At 37.1% G+C, this 17,988-nt stretch overlaps 1 protein-coding gene across 1 annotated transcript in view; it reads right to left on the reverse strand.

The window, feature by feature from the left end:
- LOC150085955 (sn-1-specific diacylglycerol lipase ABHD11-like) overlaps positions 1–17,988 on the reverse strand; it is a 111,789-nt gene that overhangs the window by 50,624 nt on the left and 43,177 nt on the right. Inside the window, exon 3 of the mRNA XM_090373618.1 lies at positions 14,892–15,065. Within this exon, the coding sequence (XP_090229744.1) occupies positions 14,892–15,065 (174 nt within the window). The remainder of the gene's footprint in view (positions 1–14,891; positions 15,066–17,988) is intronic.

The following is a 17,988-nucleotide window of genomic DNA, read 5'->3' on the forward strand; positions in this document are numbered from 1 at the left end:
ATGTGCTAAAATAACCACCGGTGATCCGAAAAACTCACTAATCCGGCACACCACAGGTCCCAACGCTGCCGGATTAGTGATGGTCGACCTGTATAATTAAATATATTTTTCTGCTGGATGAATTTTTCTTAATTCTTCATTATTTGCTAATTCTTCATAAAATTCTTCACAAGAATTAGCAAAATTGCACTTAACTTGTAGCATTGCTTTCAGCATTTCTACCGTCAGCTGTGTTTTTGTTGATGTTCACAACTTATTTACTACCGAAAAAAACCTCTTTTCATTGTACCATCGGTTTCCAGCAAACATAATGCAAATGGTTTGGACATGGAGCCTCCATTAATTATGGAGGCTCCATGTCCAAAAGGTACTAACTTTTAAAATAAAAAGTAAATATGAATATGTAGTATATTTTAAATAAATAATAAAATCCCTTATGAGGTCAGGAATCAAATACGTATAATTTTTTTAACAGCCACCAACAGAACGGAGAGTGGGATGGATTGGAAATGTGAAAATTTTTATGAAATTTTAAAGGATAAATATCGGGGGATAGGATTCAAAAAAGACTTGTATTCACCCAGTAGTTATGATAGAAAGATGATTTTTTTTTTTTTTTTTTTTTTTTGACACCTTGATATCTCTATAGCAACCACACAAATTTTGGTTTTGATCTGACAATTCATTTTGCGGCGCCTCCGTAGCCAGGTGGGCAGGAGCAGCAGTGCGTAGCACACGCTTCTTGATTAGACCGGGGTTCGAGCCCGTGACCACCAAATACAGAGGATGCGGAAAGGTCAGGAAATGACCACCGCATATCCCCGGAGCAATATGGCCTTAGTTGCTAATGCTCCTAAAAACCAAACAACAACAAAAACAATTCATTTTTTTTCCCTTGCAGCACTAAATGAAGTGTCACAATGATTAAGTGGAATAGAGATTAGTGATTCAGTGACCAATGCATAGCATTAGTCAGGGAATAGCAACGACTTCAAAGTACATTGCATTTTGAATAATCAGATATCTGATTAATGAGGATATATTGTATGATGTTCTAGAAGCCATTAGCCAAACAAAAGGGCAGAGAAAAGTTTGGAAATCTGAAAATTTTAAAGAAATTTTATGAAGACAAATAAAGTTTGCTCTTGTTTGAAGTAAGAAGGATAACTATAAAATGACAGTGAGATGGTAAGTCTCCATTCAGATATAAATTTATTAGCATTAACATTAGTAGAGGCATATGATGCAAGAAAGCAAGCTTATGCAGCATCATCTGGAAAAAAAAAAAAAACACCCTCCCATTTCACCCCTCCATTCGTTCCAAATGCCTGTCCAGCTCAGCCTTAAATTTATTTAGGCTGTCAACTTCCACAACAAAAGATGGAAGTCTGTTCCACTAATCAACCACCCGCTGGCTAAACGTAAATTTTCGCACATCTATTCTACAACTGTCTTTCCTCAATTTGAATCTATGTCCCCTCAGGTTCTTAATCTGAGCAGGAAGAAGAATCCCATCAGCATTCAGCTTGCTCAACCCATTCAAAGCCTTATACACCTCAATCAGATCACCTCGCAGGTGCCTACTCTCCAAGCGCTGCAATTTGCAGAACTTAAGCCTTTCTTGGTGAGAGCACCCCTTTGTTCCCCTCACCAATCTTGTTGCCCTTCTTTGTACTCATTCTAGCAAATCTACATCCTTCCTAAAATGAGGCCTCCAGACCTGTACATAATACTCTAGGTGTGGCCTGACTGTTGCCTTGTACAACGAGATAATCACCTTCCTGTCCCTGCTAGCAAAATTTCTATATATCATTGACAAGACTCCATGACCTGCCCTGGAAGATATATTGTATGACGTTCTAGCAGCCATTAGCCGAACAAAAGGGTAGAGATAAGTTTGGAAATCTGAAAATTTTAAAGAAATTTGATGAAGATAAATAAAATTTGCTCTTGTTTGAAGTAAGAAGGACAACTATAAAATGACAGTGAGATGATAAGTCTCCATTCAGATATAAATTTATCCTAAATAAATTACATGACTGCCTAGAAGAGAATATTCAGAAGTGAACAGCTCCAGAGCACCATTGAGATGATGTCTCTTTTACTATACTAAGTCCTCACAAACTGAAATGAATTTTTAAAAGAAATAAACTAATTGAGTGGAAATGGAGTTGTATGACTAGTATAAAGAAAATGGCAAAATATACTTGAGAAAATGTAAAGGAAAATTTGGCCACCCAACACCTCATCTCTTCAGGAAAAGCTAAGAGGCACTCCAGCAGATAGTAGTAGTGGCATGTGATGCAAGAAAGCAAGTGTATGAGCTTATGCAACATCAGCCAAAAAAAAAAAAAAAAAAAATCACACCATTCCCTCCAAATGCCTGTCCAGTTCCTCCTTAAATTTATTTAACCTATCAACTTCCACAACGACAGATGGAAGCTTGTTCCTCAGGGGCTCACATCTGGTGAATATGGGCTTGGCACACCCAGGGTCCTGAGCTGGATATCATCATTCTTCTCTTCCTTGGTGATTCCCTTTTATCTCTCTCTCTCTCTCTCAGGGTAGTTCAGAATTTTTTTTGACTGGTGCAGCATAAGCCTCAGGCTTCCTTGCATCATATGGCTAATAATAATAATTAACCACCCGCTGGCTAAAGGCAAATTTCTGCACATCTATTCTACATCTATCTTTTCTTAATTTGAATTTATGTCCCCTTAGGTTCGTAATCTGAACAAGTGGAAGGATCCCATCAGAATTCAGCGTGCTCAACCCATTCAAGGCCTTATACACATCAATCAGATCACCGCACAGGTGCCTAGTCTCCAGCCACTGTAATTTGCAGAACTTAAGCCTCTCTTGGTAAGAGGATCCCTTCATTCCCCTCACCAATCTTGTTGCCCTTCTCTGTACATGCTCAAGCAAATCTACATCCTTCCTAAAATGAGGCCTCCAGACCTGTATGCAGTACTCAAGGCATGGCCTGACCATTGCCTTATACAGAGGGACAATCACCTCCTTTTCCCTCCATTTGAAAAGGAGGGAAAAGATGAAGTGTGAAAGGATGTGGGAAAAGATGAAGAACATGTTTTTATAATAAACTTCCATCTCTCTCTATATAAGCAAATATCATTAATGAAAATTTGCTATGTCTTGCAAAATTTAGCATCATCATATAGTATATGGTGCCTTTAAATTTTATATTTCTATTCACTTCCCTAAGAACTGTGTGCAAAATCATGGAATATTCATATAAATGTAATTCAAATTATGGGTATACATGTAATCCAATTTGTTTACACTGCAAGGAGAAAAAAATAAAAATAAATAAATAAAATACACAGATTGCTAATGATACAGAATGCATGGTTCCCCAACACAGGTACTATGCATCTTCAAGTATGCACTCAATTTTAAGATAACAATAATAAAAGTACTTCAGAAGAGGGAAAAAAAAAAACTTTCTCATTGGAAGATTTAAAAAAATTTGACAATTCCTCTTAAAGAATTCATGAGGCATGTGCAATCCTTTTCAGTTTCTTGCACATAATAACAAAGGTTGCTGAGTTTATGCCACCATAATATTCGTGCAGCTCTACATATACAAGCTGCACATTAAAACAAGCAGTGTGTTGTTTATTGTATATAATTGTACATACCTTCTAAAGAGAGAGTATTTATATGTTGAGATATCAGTTGTTTAATATTTGTAATTCATGCTGGTTGGTTGTGTTAGGGTTTAATGGTGCATAGATTGGTCATAATGCGCCAGCTCATATGGTATGATGTGTTTCGGAGGTGCTTACTTTGAATTTCTCTGAATTGGTCTGAATTAGTCTGATTCATACTTCATTCATACTTACTTTGAATTAGTCTGATTCATACTTCATTTCTGATTCATACTTCATTGTGATGAACTGGGTCCAGCCATTTCAGAGCTGTTTTCCATGCTGAATCGTACACTGGGGCTCCATAGTCCAACTCTGATCTAATTAATGCTTTGTATAGGTTTAATAAGGAATATCTGTCTGCTCCCCATGCTGTTGATGAGAGGATTTTAAGTATGTTAAAATGTTTTGTACAGTTTTTTTGTAGTTGCTGGATAGGTTACACGAATGTGAGTTTCTTATCTAAAATTAGCCAAAGAAATTTTGCTTTTGGCTGCATTGGTATATTCTGGCCTTCTAGTTTTAATTCAGGATCAGGATGGAGATTTCTTTTGGGCAGAAATGTACACATATTGTTTTTTGTGTTGACAGTCTGAATCCATTATCTAGTGCCCACTTACTTATATTGTTGATTCTGCATTGTAACTGCCTCTCGATTGTTCTCATGTTCTGGGCCTGACTAGAGATACTAAAGTCATCGACATAAAGTGCATGTGACACTGAAGGAGGGAGTTGGTTTGTGATTGAATTAATCTTTATGGCAAACAAAGTGGCACTTAAGACTGAGCCCTGGGGTTGCCTTCTTCTTGTTGGTAGATTTTAGAGAAAGTAGTTTGCATTTTGACTTGGAAGGTTCTGTTCATAAGGAAATTCTGGATAAACATAGGAAGATTGCCTCTGAGTCCAGCATGGTGCATGTGTCATAGGATCCCATATCTCCATGTGGTATCATATCTCCATATGATACCACATGGAGATATGGGATCCTCCATGTGGTATCATATGCTTTTTCAATGTCAAAAAATACGGTTACCATATGTTGCAATTTTACGAATGCATTTCTGATATTGGCTTCTATCCTAACCAGGTGGTCAAGTGCAGACATGTGATGTCTAAAAACAAATTGCATGCTTGCATAGATTTTATTTTCCTCTAAATACCATACCAATCTCTTATTTATCATTTTTTCTAGTAATTTTTCTAGACAACTGGTGAGAGCTATTGGTCAATAGCTGCATGTATTTGTCATTTTTTTTAATTTTTATTGTCATATTTATCATTTTTTCTAGTAATTTTTCTAGACAACTGGTGAGAGCTATTGGTCGATAGCTGCATGTATTTGCTAGGACTTTGTCAGGTTTAGGCAAGGCTAGTACTATTGCATGGCGGCATGTGTTTGGAAATATTCTGTTATACAGTTTCAATAGATTTTATAATTCAGTCTTGTTACAGTGCTTGATCATATTGTAATGTATATTGTCTGGTCCTACTGCACTTGGTCTGGCTAGGAACAAAACTTCGTGCAGTTCATTTATTATAAATGGTTGATTGTAGGACTCGTTTCCCTTTGATTTAAAATTGATCTTATTTTTTTCTGCTTTTTCTTTTTTTATCAGAAATTCTGGAAGGTAAGAAGCTTTTGCTGATACTTTTGCAAAGGTTTCACCTAATGTATTTGCTATAACGGTAGGGTCAGTCAGACTAATTCCATTGCAGACTAGTATAGGCGATAGCCTATTTCTCTATTTACGGACTTGTTTGTGGACGTTTGTGGACTTGTTTATTGTAGATATGAATTGGATTGATGCTGTTCTTTGACTCTGCTTCCTAGTGGATCGTGCTATAGCTCACATTCCTTTGTACTGAATCAAATTCTCTGTAGTTGGGTATTTATGGAATGAATCGATTCCACACTCTATTTTGTTGTTTTCTTGTTTCGGTACAATCAGCATCCCACCATCTCTTCAGACTGTTTGGGAAACGTGAAGTCTTCAGGACTGTGCATCTGCCTACATTTTGTATGATTTCTGTGACATGTGCTAGTGCAACATCTAATGTTTCATTCTCAATGGTATTGGTGTTGAAAACTGCTTTCCTCCTCAACTCTTCCCAGTTAGTTTTATCTATTTTCCAACCGGGAGTCCTGCTGGTATGACTCCCAGCTGGAAGTCACCCACCAGTGTAAAAATTACTGGGTAATGATCACAACCAAGGGTCCTCAAATACTTCCTAATTAAATTTTGTGTAAAGCATAGGCATACATGTGGTGAGGTCTATTGCTATAGTGGTCTGAGTTAGAAAGTGGAAGCAAGTGTGGTTGCCCCTGTTGAGAAGCAAGAAGTTGTGGTTATCCAGTAGTTGTTCGATGATGCATCCTCTTCTATTGTAGTATGATCCCCACAGGGGATTGTGACCATTAATATCTCTCATCTAACAGAGAGGGGGAGGTAGCTATTGTAATAATGTATCTAGGTCTTCATAAGAGACATCTTCTCTTGGTGGAATATATACTAAACATATGGTTAATAGGGATCCTGCTTTTATACGAATTGCTACCACCTCTAATTGGCTATTTACATGAACTTTTTGTGTTGGTATTCTGTCATTTACTAAAATAGCAACTCCTCCATGGGTTATACCTTCAGTTATTCAGTCTCTTCTATGCATTGAATAGTTCCTGATATTGAGAGTATCTTGCTGTTTAAGGCACATTTCCTGGAGACAGATACAGATTGTGTACTGTGTGATCAGATACTGGACAGACATCATCAAAATTAGTTTGTAATCTTCAACAGTTCCACTGAATAATTTTATCCATTATTTATATTTGCTCAGCCACTCGATCTGTTTTCATTGGATGGTAGCCTTTTGTTTTTCTGTCCTTAATCTATCTTTTTTTGGGAAAGACCGGTTTTCCAGTATCCATATCTTCTTCTTTGGCATGGATTTCCAATACTTCCTCATTTAACTTTTCTGTTTTCTCAAATTCCATAAATTCAGAAGTAGGTTCGTGATTATGTGGTGCTTCATTACTCTTACACTGTTGCAAGGTTGGGGAATCTGATTGAGATCAATGTGTTTTCCATTTTCTCATGTTTATCTTGTTGTTTTGCTTAGAGTAAGTGTTTGACTTATGGTGAGAAAGATTCATTTGGAGGAACATTTTCTCATGTTTATCTTGTTGTTTTGCTTAGAGTAAGTGTTTGACTTATGGTGAGAAAGATTCATTTGGAGGAACTGAGATTTCAGTTTGACATTCAACTGATTTAAATCTAGTTGCTACTTGTACATACGTTGGTCTATTGGTTATAGTTGGCTGGACCATTTTTCTTGCTTCTTGGTATGTGATATTGTGGTCTGCTTTGTATTTCTTTTTCTTTTTTTATTTTTCCATCTTTTACATGTTCTAGAATAGGCAGGATGTTCTCCTTTACAATCTGGACACTCTGGAGTTGGAGCTGGGCAGTCTTCAATCTGATGTTCTTTGCATCCACATTTGGCACATGTTGGTGTATTTCTACATGCAGTCTGTGAGTGTCCATATTTTTGACATTTGAAAACAGCACAAAGGATTTGGGATATATGTTTTTACTTGGCAGTTCAAATATCCTACTTTTACAGTTGGTGGAATTTTTGGTGTATTAAATGTCAGAATTAGGGTTTTGGTTGGTATTATATTTCCATCTCTCCGAATAGAAATCCATCTTGTTCTTTGAATCTATATTTGGCACATGTTGATGTATTTCTACATGCAGTCTGTGAGTGTCCATATTTCTGAAATTTCAAAACAGCACAAGGGATTTGGGATATATGCTTTTACTTGGCAATTCAAATTACCCCAGGGGCTCACATCTGGTGAGTATGGGCTTGGCAAACCCAGGGTCCTGAGCTGGATATCATCATTCTTCTCTTTCTTGGTGATTCCCTTCTATTTCTGATTCTCTCTCTCTCTCTCTCTCTCTCTCTCTCTCTCTCTCTCTCTCTCTCTCTCTCTCTCTCTCAGGGTAACGCAGAAATTTGGCTGATGCAGCATAAGCCTCAGGCTTCCTTGCACCATATAACTAATAATAATAATAATAATAATAATATCCTACTTTTACAGTTGGTGGGACTTTTGGTGTATTAAATGTCAGAATTAGGGTTTTGGTTGGTATTATATTTAAGTCTCTCCGAATAGAAATCCATCTTACATTCGTCACTCCTTGATTTTGGAGTTCGTTGCTGATTTCCTCTTCAGTAACGTGTAGGAGATCCCACTTGGAGATTACTTCCCTTGCAGAGTTTAAGGTGTCATGGGGGAGGGGATGACCACTACTAGTATACCTCCATAGTTCGATACATTCAGTAACTTTTCTGAATGTCTGGTACTGGACATTTCAACTAACAAATCCCCAGATTGAAGTCGCCTGACCATTTTTGGTGTTCCGGCTAGTCCTTCCAAGACTTTTTTGGATAAAAAAATGGAGAGTTCTTTCCAGTGGAGTGAATAATTAGGAATAAGGGTGTGGGTGATGGTTTTGAACTGTCTGTCCTTTACCTTTTGGCAGTATTTTCAGGTTCTTCAGCAGTTCGATTTAGTGGGATCTTCTCTGAAGTCCCTTGAGAAGTAGTGACTTTACTACTCATGTTTTGCTCTTTTTAGCCCTGGGAGTGTAGCTTCCAACTCCAAGGTTTCCAGCTCCACCACGAGGAGGCAAGAGCAGTGCCACCAAGTGACCAAGCAGTAGCTATAAATTGGTGGTTAGTTTGAGAATAAGGAAAAAAAAAAACGGTGGTTTTCCTTTCTGATAGTTTGCTAGGTCCTTTTAGCAAAACCTACTAATTAAGTACTGAAAACTAAAGATCGCTATAAATGTAATTAACTAAATATAATTGAGAAGTGCACTATAGAATCACTTTAAATCACTTGATCACCTGGAAAATGCTTGTCACTCGGGGCCGTAATTCATGCAAAAAAGTGGCACTTTCCTCTTCTAGGACCGCCACTCATTCCATAAACTTCTTAAAATAATGCTCAACTACTCTATTAATTACAACTATGTACACTAGTCACAGAGCACTTACAAACTGTTGACTAGTTTTATGTTACTTTAGAGCAGCTGAGCAAGAGCCCACTGTGGGTAGGGAGAGCTTTAAAAAATATAAAGTTTGATTACAGTTGCAAAATTTTACCTTAGCTGGGTAGAATTAAATCTATTTTTTGCATACATAAATTAAGTTGCTATTCATGGAAGAGATTAACCAAAACTACATAGGAGCTTTTGTCTTTTTTTCAATACTACTTTGCTGGGCCAAATTAAAAGACAAAAAATATAAAAACCTCCATGTTCGAATAAAACCATTCTAACATTTTGAAAATCGTTTTTTTTTTTTTTTTTTTTGTTATGTATAATTTGTTTTAGGTTTTTTTTTTTTTTTTTTTTTTTTATGTAAACCCCAAACACGAGAAGTATTAGAACCTATAGTACTTAGTACCGTGCTTGGGTTGAAGGTTGAGAAGACGAAAGAAGATATTTGTTAACACTGAACTTTAACTTCTGTTGACTGTAATTTTCAGGAAATACGTATGAAGGAAGGTTGTTCCAGAAAACAGCAGTTGAATGAATAAACGAGGAAGATGAAAAGTTGGTTCTATGAGTTTGAAGTTGGACAGCAAATGGATATTGGCTGGTGGTTGAATGTGTTCGGACTGTTTTGAAAGAGAGAGCGGGAATAATAGAAGCCAATTCAGAAGAACAGTGCCCATGGAAGTATCTGTAGAAAAGGCATGCAGCAGAAACAGTATATCTATGAGACAGCGAGTGCAGAGACTCTGTTGGAGATGAATCATTAATTAACCTAACTGTCCTCTTCTGAATGGAATCAAGAAGCCTGAGAGAGGTTTTGGGGGCACTACCCCAGATGTGGGAACAATATTCCATGGTAGGGAGGATTTGTGATTTATACAGAGTGAGCAGCTGTTTAGAAGAAAAGTAACGCCGAGAGCGAAAGAGAAAACCAAGTTTTTTAGATGCAGAGGAAGCAATATTTATAATGTGCTTGTGCCAAGAGAGATTAGAAGTCAGGGTAATCCCCAAAAGAGATATATCATTTTACCTAGAAATCGGAGTGTCACCAAAGATAAGCACAGGAGCAGAAGAATCCTTTTTGCGAGCCATAAGACAAGACTGAGTTTTAGAAAGGTTGAAATCAACTAAGTTGTCTTTGCCCCACTGGAGAATTACCTGAAGATCGGCATTTAAGGAATTGGTAGCAGATTTTCGAGAAGTTGAAGCTGATTGAGCAGGGCAAGGTTTCTCAAAATGGAAAGTGGAATGCAATATGCTATCATCGGCAAAACTATGGATAGGATTTCCAGTCAATGGAAGAAGGTCATAATATACAAGAGGAAAAGAGTGGGGGAAAGACTGAACCTTGGGAGACAGTGGCATTAGTGGAGAAGTTAGAAGACAGAGAGCCATCTACCATCACCCTCAGTAAGCGATCAGAGAGAAAACTGGATAACCAATTACAAAAAACAGTTGGCAAGCCATAAGATGGAAGCTTGTTTAGAAGACCTTTATGCCAAACATGATCGAAAGCCTTTGAGATGTCAAGAGCAACTACTTGTGTTTCACCAAACCTTTCCATTGAATTAGTCCATAAATGGGTAACATAAGCCAGAACATCACCAGTGGATTTACACTGATGGAATCCATACTAGTGATCGTTGATCACACAGAAGGTTTCTAGGTAGTTTAAGAGTTGGCGGTTAATTGATTTCTCCATTACTTTAGAAAGAGTAGAAGTAATTGCAATGGGACGATAATTGGATGGGAGGGATTTGTCACCCTTTTTAGGAACTGGTTGGATATGAGCAAATTTCCAAGCAGAAGGAAAAACATCTTTGGAATAGGAAAGTGAAAAAAGGCGGCAAAGAATAGGAGTAAGTTCAGGAGCACAGGTTTTGAGAACAAGTGGAGAAATACCATTGGGACCTGGAGCTTTTTTAGCATCAAGAGTCGTCAAAATCCTTCTGATATCCTTTTGACGGAAGACCACAGGAGGCATTGAATGGGGTGTGTTGGGAATGGTGGGAGGTGTTTTACCAAGATCATTAATACATGAGTTGGAAGAAAACTGGGATGTTAGCAGATCAGCTTTATCCATGGCTTAAGTGACAACAGAACCATCTGGTTTAGACAGAGGTGGGAGCAGAGTTAGGCAAAAGTTGCGGCCAATAGCTTTGGCAAGAGATCAGAATGCTCGGCTACCATTAGGGCAAGAAGCAAGTTTTCTATTCTTAGCCTGTTCAAACTCTAGTTTAGACTGATTAATAACTGCTTTACAATTGTTGTGAGCTATGATGTAGGCAGAAAATGAAACTGTGGGATAAAGTGTGGGATAAAGGATTCCATTCCTGCAAGAATAATTTCACTGACATGATCTAAGTAAATGTTGACTTCAGAAGTTTTGAAACAGTAATCTGACCAAGGAAAAGAAGAAAAGAAATCACGCAGGTCATCCCATTTTGCATTCTTGTAATGCCAAACAACAAGAGGTTGGGAATAGCCATGAGATAAAGGCTCCATTGGAGAAGAGACAATCACAAAGTTGTGATCTGAAGTGCCTAAAGGACCTCTCACTTTGACCGTGTACTTGTAAGGGTTGTTTGTGAGAAAAAGATCAAGCATGTTGGCTGTATGATTAGGATTGTCCGGTATTCTTGTAGGTAAATGAACAATCTGTGCAAGGTCATTAGTAATTGCAAAAGCCTCAGCATCTCGACCAACTGGGTCAGTGTGACTTGAAAACGGAAGCCAGCTGCAGTTGTGAACATTAAAATCAGCAAGGAAAATTATCTCACTGTTAGGAAAGTTGGACTGGAGAAAGTCAAGTTGCAAAGAGAGGAAGTTAAAGAGCTCCAAGTGATTAGTGGAGTTGGGAGAACGGTAGAGACATAAGACAACAGATGAATTTGACACAATGAGGTAGAAAGATTTTAAGCCAGAGAAGATTGAAGAGAGGAGATTCCAAATTGCCAAGTCTCTGACAGGGAATATCAGAATGGACATATGCACAAGTACCACCTTTGAGGCGAAAGGAATCATACAGCGAATAATTTGGGCATCTGAGATCAGCGGTAGTTGAATCAACCGATAACTGAGATTCTGTCAGAAAAAGTACATGGGGTTTGGCAGACTGCAAGTGGAAATGGACATCGTTGAGATTAGAATTGAGACCACGTATATTTGTGAAATAAATTAGGTAGTGTTTGGGAGGTTTAGATCTTTTCGCAGATAAGCTTGCTCTATTAGTTTGACAATTCATGGTGTATTCAATAGTAAGAAAAAGTGAGTGGGACATGCTGTATGAAGTAATGAAATTTTTGGATATGGCGTACACATGGTAAGAATATACCCAGATCCTCGACATAACATAGCCTTGACAATGCCCCCGGCATACACACTACTCGGACTCCCTCCAGTCACAATCTGGCAGAGTAGAGGTAGCAAGATTATACACTAGCTGATCCGGAAGCCTCCTAGAGAGTTACCAATAGGTTCAGTCCAGTGTACTAACTAGCAGCCGGCCTGCAAACACTGTTTTAGAGCTGTACCCTCGAAATGTAAGGAATATTGGATCTCGCCCCGATGTTCATCATAACATCAAAAGTCATCCATACTGCATGGTGGAAGAGATGGGGAAGGGTTGACCAGAACTTAGCTCCTGAGACTAAACATGGGTTCCACCACTTCAAGCCTCCAATAAGCAGAGTGGTGGTATTGCACCAGTTGATGAGAATCATCTACTAGTATACAGTAGATGACTATAGTAGTTAGTATATAGCTGTGTAATATAAAGAAAAATATGTGTAATATTTCCCTTTCATACAGCTTCCATAGTTAATAATTTCAGTAAATAAATAAAAAAAATAAATAGTGACCTATTTACACACTAATTTAATTCCACAATCAAGGTAAAATTTCACAAGTGTAATCAAAACTTATATTTTTCAGCTGTACTCAAACAAGGGGAATTTTTCTGTCTACCCCTCTCAGCTGTTCTGATGTGACATCAACCAATCACTGACTCAAACAGTACGAGCAATCTGTGCTTAATGAAGTTTACTGAAAGTAATAGGCGCCTCCATAGCCAGGTGGGCAGGAGCAGCAGTGCATAGCACACGCTTCTTGATTAGACCGCGGTTCGAGCCAGTGATCACCAAATACGGAGGATGCGGAAAGGTCAGGGAATGACCACCGCATATCCCCGGAGCTGTTGTTGTTGTTGTTATTTAGGAGCATTAGCAACTAAGGCCATATTGCTCCGAGAATATGCGGTGGTCATATCATGACCTTTCCGCATCGTCCGTATTTGGTGGTGACGGGTTCGAACCCCGGTCTAATCAAGAAGCGTGTGCTATGCACTGCTGCTCCTTCCCACCTGGCTACGGAGGCGCTATCCCCGGAGCAATATGGCCTTAGTTGCTAATGCTCCTAAAAACCAAATAACAAAAATAACAACAACTGAAAGTGATAACACAAAACAGAGAGAAATATCACTTTTTTTTTGCTTAGATTACAAGCATTAAACAGCAGATAATATCCAAAAATATGGATACTCTCTCTCTCTCTCTCTCTCTCGAAGGCATGGACAATTATATGTAACAAACAAAACAGCACTTATTTTTATTCATAGCTTGTAGAATCAAACTGTATTATGGTGGCAAAAACATAACTTAGCAATCTGTTTTATCACATTAGAAATTTACCAAATTTCTTTACAGCACAATTGTAATCTTTCTCATACTGAATAAATTAACCCATTAACTTTATATTCACAGATGTCTATTTTAAATGAAAATTATGAAAATTCTGCTCAGTGTTAATAAGAATGAATAAAATTTCTTTTGATTAATTAACACTGACATTTTTGAACTTGAACATGTTCTTCAAACCTGTTTAAATTAAAATAGATGTATTTTGGTCTTTTTAACTTTGAATTAACAAGCTTTTACTATATGTATAGAATATTTTCTAACTTTGTTGTACCACTTCATTCAGCATTTATGCACTTTATAATCATTCATTTAAATATAACTATAAGGTATTTTTTTATATTATCTAAACCGTTATTATAGCAGGCTAATGTATATAGCTTTTGCACTGTAAATTAAACACAATACTTGTTCCTCAATGCAGCGTTTATTAAATTTTATTACTGAACAAATTAATCATATCATTAAGGCATATAAACTCTCTACTGTCAAATGGGGAAACAGTAATGGCTTTGAAACCTCTATATCTTCTAATCCTTCATTATTACAAACTGGATTTTACAGTACTTGCCAAATCTGACAAATCCATTATCCAGCACCATCCATTTTACAGCTATGTTTAAGAAAATGGACGAATCTGGCAAACTACCCAAGAATCGGCAAATTTTGTTCTTCAATTGGCCATTTGCTAAAACAAGCTTTATAGCTAATTGTGCACGGTGGAGATTTTACCTCATAACTGAAAAAAGTTTTACCTACACTCCGATGACATTGGAAATTCATTAGGTTTTGGAACTGGTGCTACTTGTGGACAAGATCAGCTATTCACTGATAAGAGGTGGATTACTCAGAGTTTCTGGGTTTCACAATATGAACAGGAAGAATTAGACAGAGGTAATGATGCACTACACAGATTTATAGTTTAGCAAATGCTTTTAGAACTTTTAGATTGTTTGTGTTTAAACAATACAACAGAAACTTTAATCCTAACCATTTGTATGTGCAATCTATGGAATAGGTTGTACTGTAAAAGATGTCACTATGTAGAAATATCATGTGATAATTATTACCCTTTCAAAATACATCATACATAGTATGGTATATTTGGGAAGGTAAAATAATTTTATTTTTGCTGTACTATACATGCTATACATTTATTACTTAAATATTTACAACACTTTTCCATATACTGTTTTCTTGGAGAAACAAAAAAAAAAAAAAATAGGACACTTGTACAGAGCTATAAGTTGTCATATAGAGATGCAGTATTTTTCACTGTTTTTAGTAAAATCAACCAAAATCCTGAAAGGATCAGGTTCCAATATTGCAGAATTTGGGAAGTTTGACTGTACTTCTATTTGTATTTAATAATCAATATCCTTCTCAAATTTAAAAGAACATCACTAAAGAGAATGAATGATATCTCTTCAAAATAGCTGCCCACAGATACAATTTCACAATACCTTTTTTAAAGCTAACACCATGGCAGTTCTTCCACCCATGCTATGTCCTATCACAGTAGCCTCATCCAGACCTCTTTTGTTTATAAAATATTCAACATCATTAGCCATAGCAGTATAACTGAAGTTATCACTATGGGGACTGTCACCATGATTTCTTGCATCTAGAGTCCATACCTATCATAAAAATATATATATAATAATAAACTATTAATCACACATATATACTTAAGCATAATAGGAAGTGAAAACAAAGTAATTATATTATACAATTTGATCTGATGTTAGTGCATTAGTCTGTAAAAGTGTACAAGAATACCACCAGTTTTGTTATAACAAAACTGAACAAAACCGGTATGATCTTCCCCCCCCCCCCCCAAATAACATTTTAGAGTTAATTCAAATTTTACTTATGGCACTAGTCATATTCAATAAAAATTTTATACAAATACAAGAATTTACTTATGAATTTAAGAATATCAGGTACCATAACTGAATAACTATTCTTGCATAATGCTAAGACAGAAATAAGTACAGATGGATAGGAAATGGAGACATTGTTGCATGGCCTACTCACTCCCAAAACCTAAATCCACTCAATTTTTACCTGTCGGATCATCTGAAATTCCCTGCTTACATGACACATATTGATAACATTGAAATGCCAATATGTAAGGGATGTTCAAAAAAGATTTGTATTCTCCCAGAAGTAGTTGTGATAGAAAGATGAAATTTTTTTTTTGTTTGATACCTTGAAATCTCTATAGCAACTGCACAAATCTGACAATTTTTTTTTTTTTGCAGCACTGAATGAAGTAAAGTGACGCAATGAATAAATTGGAATACAGATAGTGATTCAGTTCCTCTTTCTGCAAGAGAAAACACCCAAGATAATCCTCAAAGAAATGGTAGCTGTTTATGGAGAAGACTGCCCCAGGTTACAGTGTTGTTGCACATTGGTATAAACAATTCAAATGTGGAAGAACCTCAATGCATGATGAAGAAATTCCAAGAGACCCAGAAACTACTTGCAAAAATTGAGGCATTTAATCCTGGAAGATTGCCATATTATGATAAAAGAACTGGCTTCACAGCTTCAAACTAGTGTAGGGCCTATGGAGAAAATCATCCAACAACAGTTACGTATATGGTAAAATGTCTGCTAGATGGGTTTCCCAGACTTCTGACCCATAGCAGAAGGAAAGTGAAATGTGCACAATGACATGTTGCCAATGTGCCAGGAAAAACTGAAATAATGCTGCATCCTGCTTATTCCCCTGACCTTGTACTCTTGGATTTCATCTTATTTCCTGCCCTGAAGTTTTTTCTTCGTGGAAAACACTTTGCTGCTGATAATGAGGTGCTTTCTGTTGCCGAGTCGTGGTTTGAAGGACAGTCAGAGGACTTCTACAACACTGGCCTGCATAAGTATTATTGAGAGGTAGCAAAAATGTGTCATCATGTCTGGCGACTATGTTGAAAAAGTGTAATATGTGGTGTTCATTTCAACCTCCTATCACAACTACCTCAGGATGAATACATATCTTCTTTGAACCCCATCCATCACAGAACAATTTATCCTTTCATTCAAATCAATTCATCCTTATTGACTGGTGAAAGTGGAGAGAAACTCGCCATGGGGGTGGAGATTTTTAAATAAACTGGATTATTATTTGCAACAGCGCATTAGAGAAAATACTAGGGTTAAGAATAGCCCAGACTTCATTATCCATGAATCAGATGACATCACAGGGCTCGCACAACAGAAACCATTAGCAGAAAGCGATCATGTAATTGTTAGTTGGAAGATAAAGAAAGAGGTCACAGTTGTTATAAGGCACAGATTTAATTTCAGGAAGGAGAAACTAGCCTCTATCAACTGGGCAGATAGCAGACAAAGAATACATTAGAATTATTGAGTATCTTTGAAGCAATAGCCACTAAAGCCATGAATGCTTATGAACCATTAAGAAAAGACAGCAAGAAAATGCAGAGATGGATGAATACAGAACTAATCAGTCTAACAGAGCAGAAAAAGATGGCATGGACATTACAGAGTGCTAAAAAATACCAAACCTATGACATCTACAAGATGATCTGTAATAGTATCACAAATCTTCACAGGTAATGCAGTGGTTATAATTGCCATCCTCCTCCCCACTTCCAGGTAGAAAAGGCCAGTGTTTGAATTCATCAATGATCCAAGCAACTTTTATGGGCTTTTTTCACTCTGTAGTAAGCTGATCGCAGCTGAGGATGTCAAGGTTTTCCCCTTCTGGAAACTTGGGTTTTTCATATAGCAAAACAGGCAAACTGACCACAGAACAGACACACACTTTATGGACATGATACACATGGGTAGATGAGGTAATTCTCCGGGTGGCCCTAATATGACTTTTTTATTTTTTTTGCAATAGTAGCAGAGAAAAGATGAGGCTGGCAAAGGCTGAGCATGAGAAATCACTGTCTAAAAGAGTAAAGAACAGGGATAAAGAAATTTTTCATATATGTGAATACAAAAAACAATAAGAAAACAAATCAGACCAGACCACTGTGGGTATGGAAAAGTCTTATATAACCGTGGCTGATTTTGTTGATGAAGTACTTCAAATCAATTTTTACTGATGAAAGGCCCTTCACAGTAAGAAAGGCCCATGTGAGTAAGGCTGAACAATATGAAATTAGCGATACTGAAATTACAGATTACTTATAGATACATATAAATTAAAAAACTTTCAAGATGGCAAGTAGGGCTCCTAGAGTTGATGGCATAGGCCCAGTGATTTTGAAGGAGGCAGTGGTGACAAACTGCACTACAACCATTTAAAGTTAATTATGAGAGCATCGTTGGACTCATGACGAGATTCCTGCCGGACTGGAAAAGTGGCAAAGTATCACCAATACAAAAGGGCAGTTCTAAGAGTGAAGTAAGTAACTACAGACTGGTCAATGTGACCATTGGGGGGGAAGCAATCATAGAGGCAATGATAAAGTGTGCAATACAGGGACACTTAGCTAAAAATGAATTACTGATGGATAACACATTATTTGGTTTTGTTAGTGAATAATTATGTTTAACTAACCTTATGTTACTTGACAA

This window comes from Mastigoproctus giganteus, chromosome 5 (assembly GCF_048544385.1).
Source record: "Mastigoproctus giganteus isolate SK-2022 chromosome 5, ASM4854438v1, whole genome shotgun sequence".
Classification (NCBI taxonomy): domain Eukaryota; kingdom Metazoa; phylum Arthropoda; class Arachnida; order Uropygi; family Thelyphonidae; genus Mastigoproctus; species Mastigoproctus giganteus.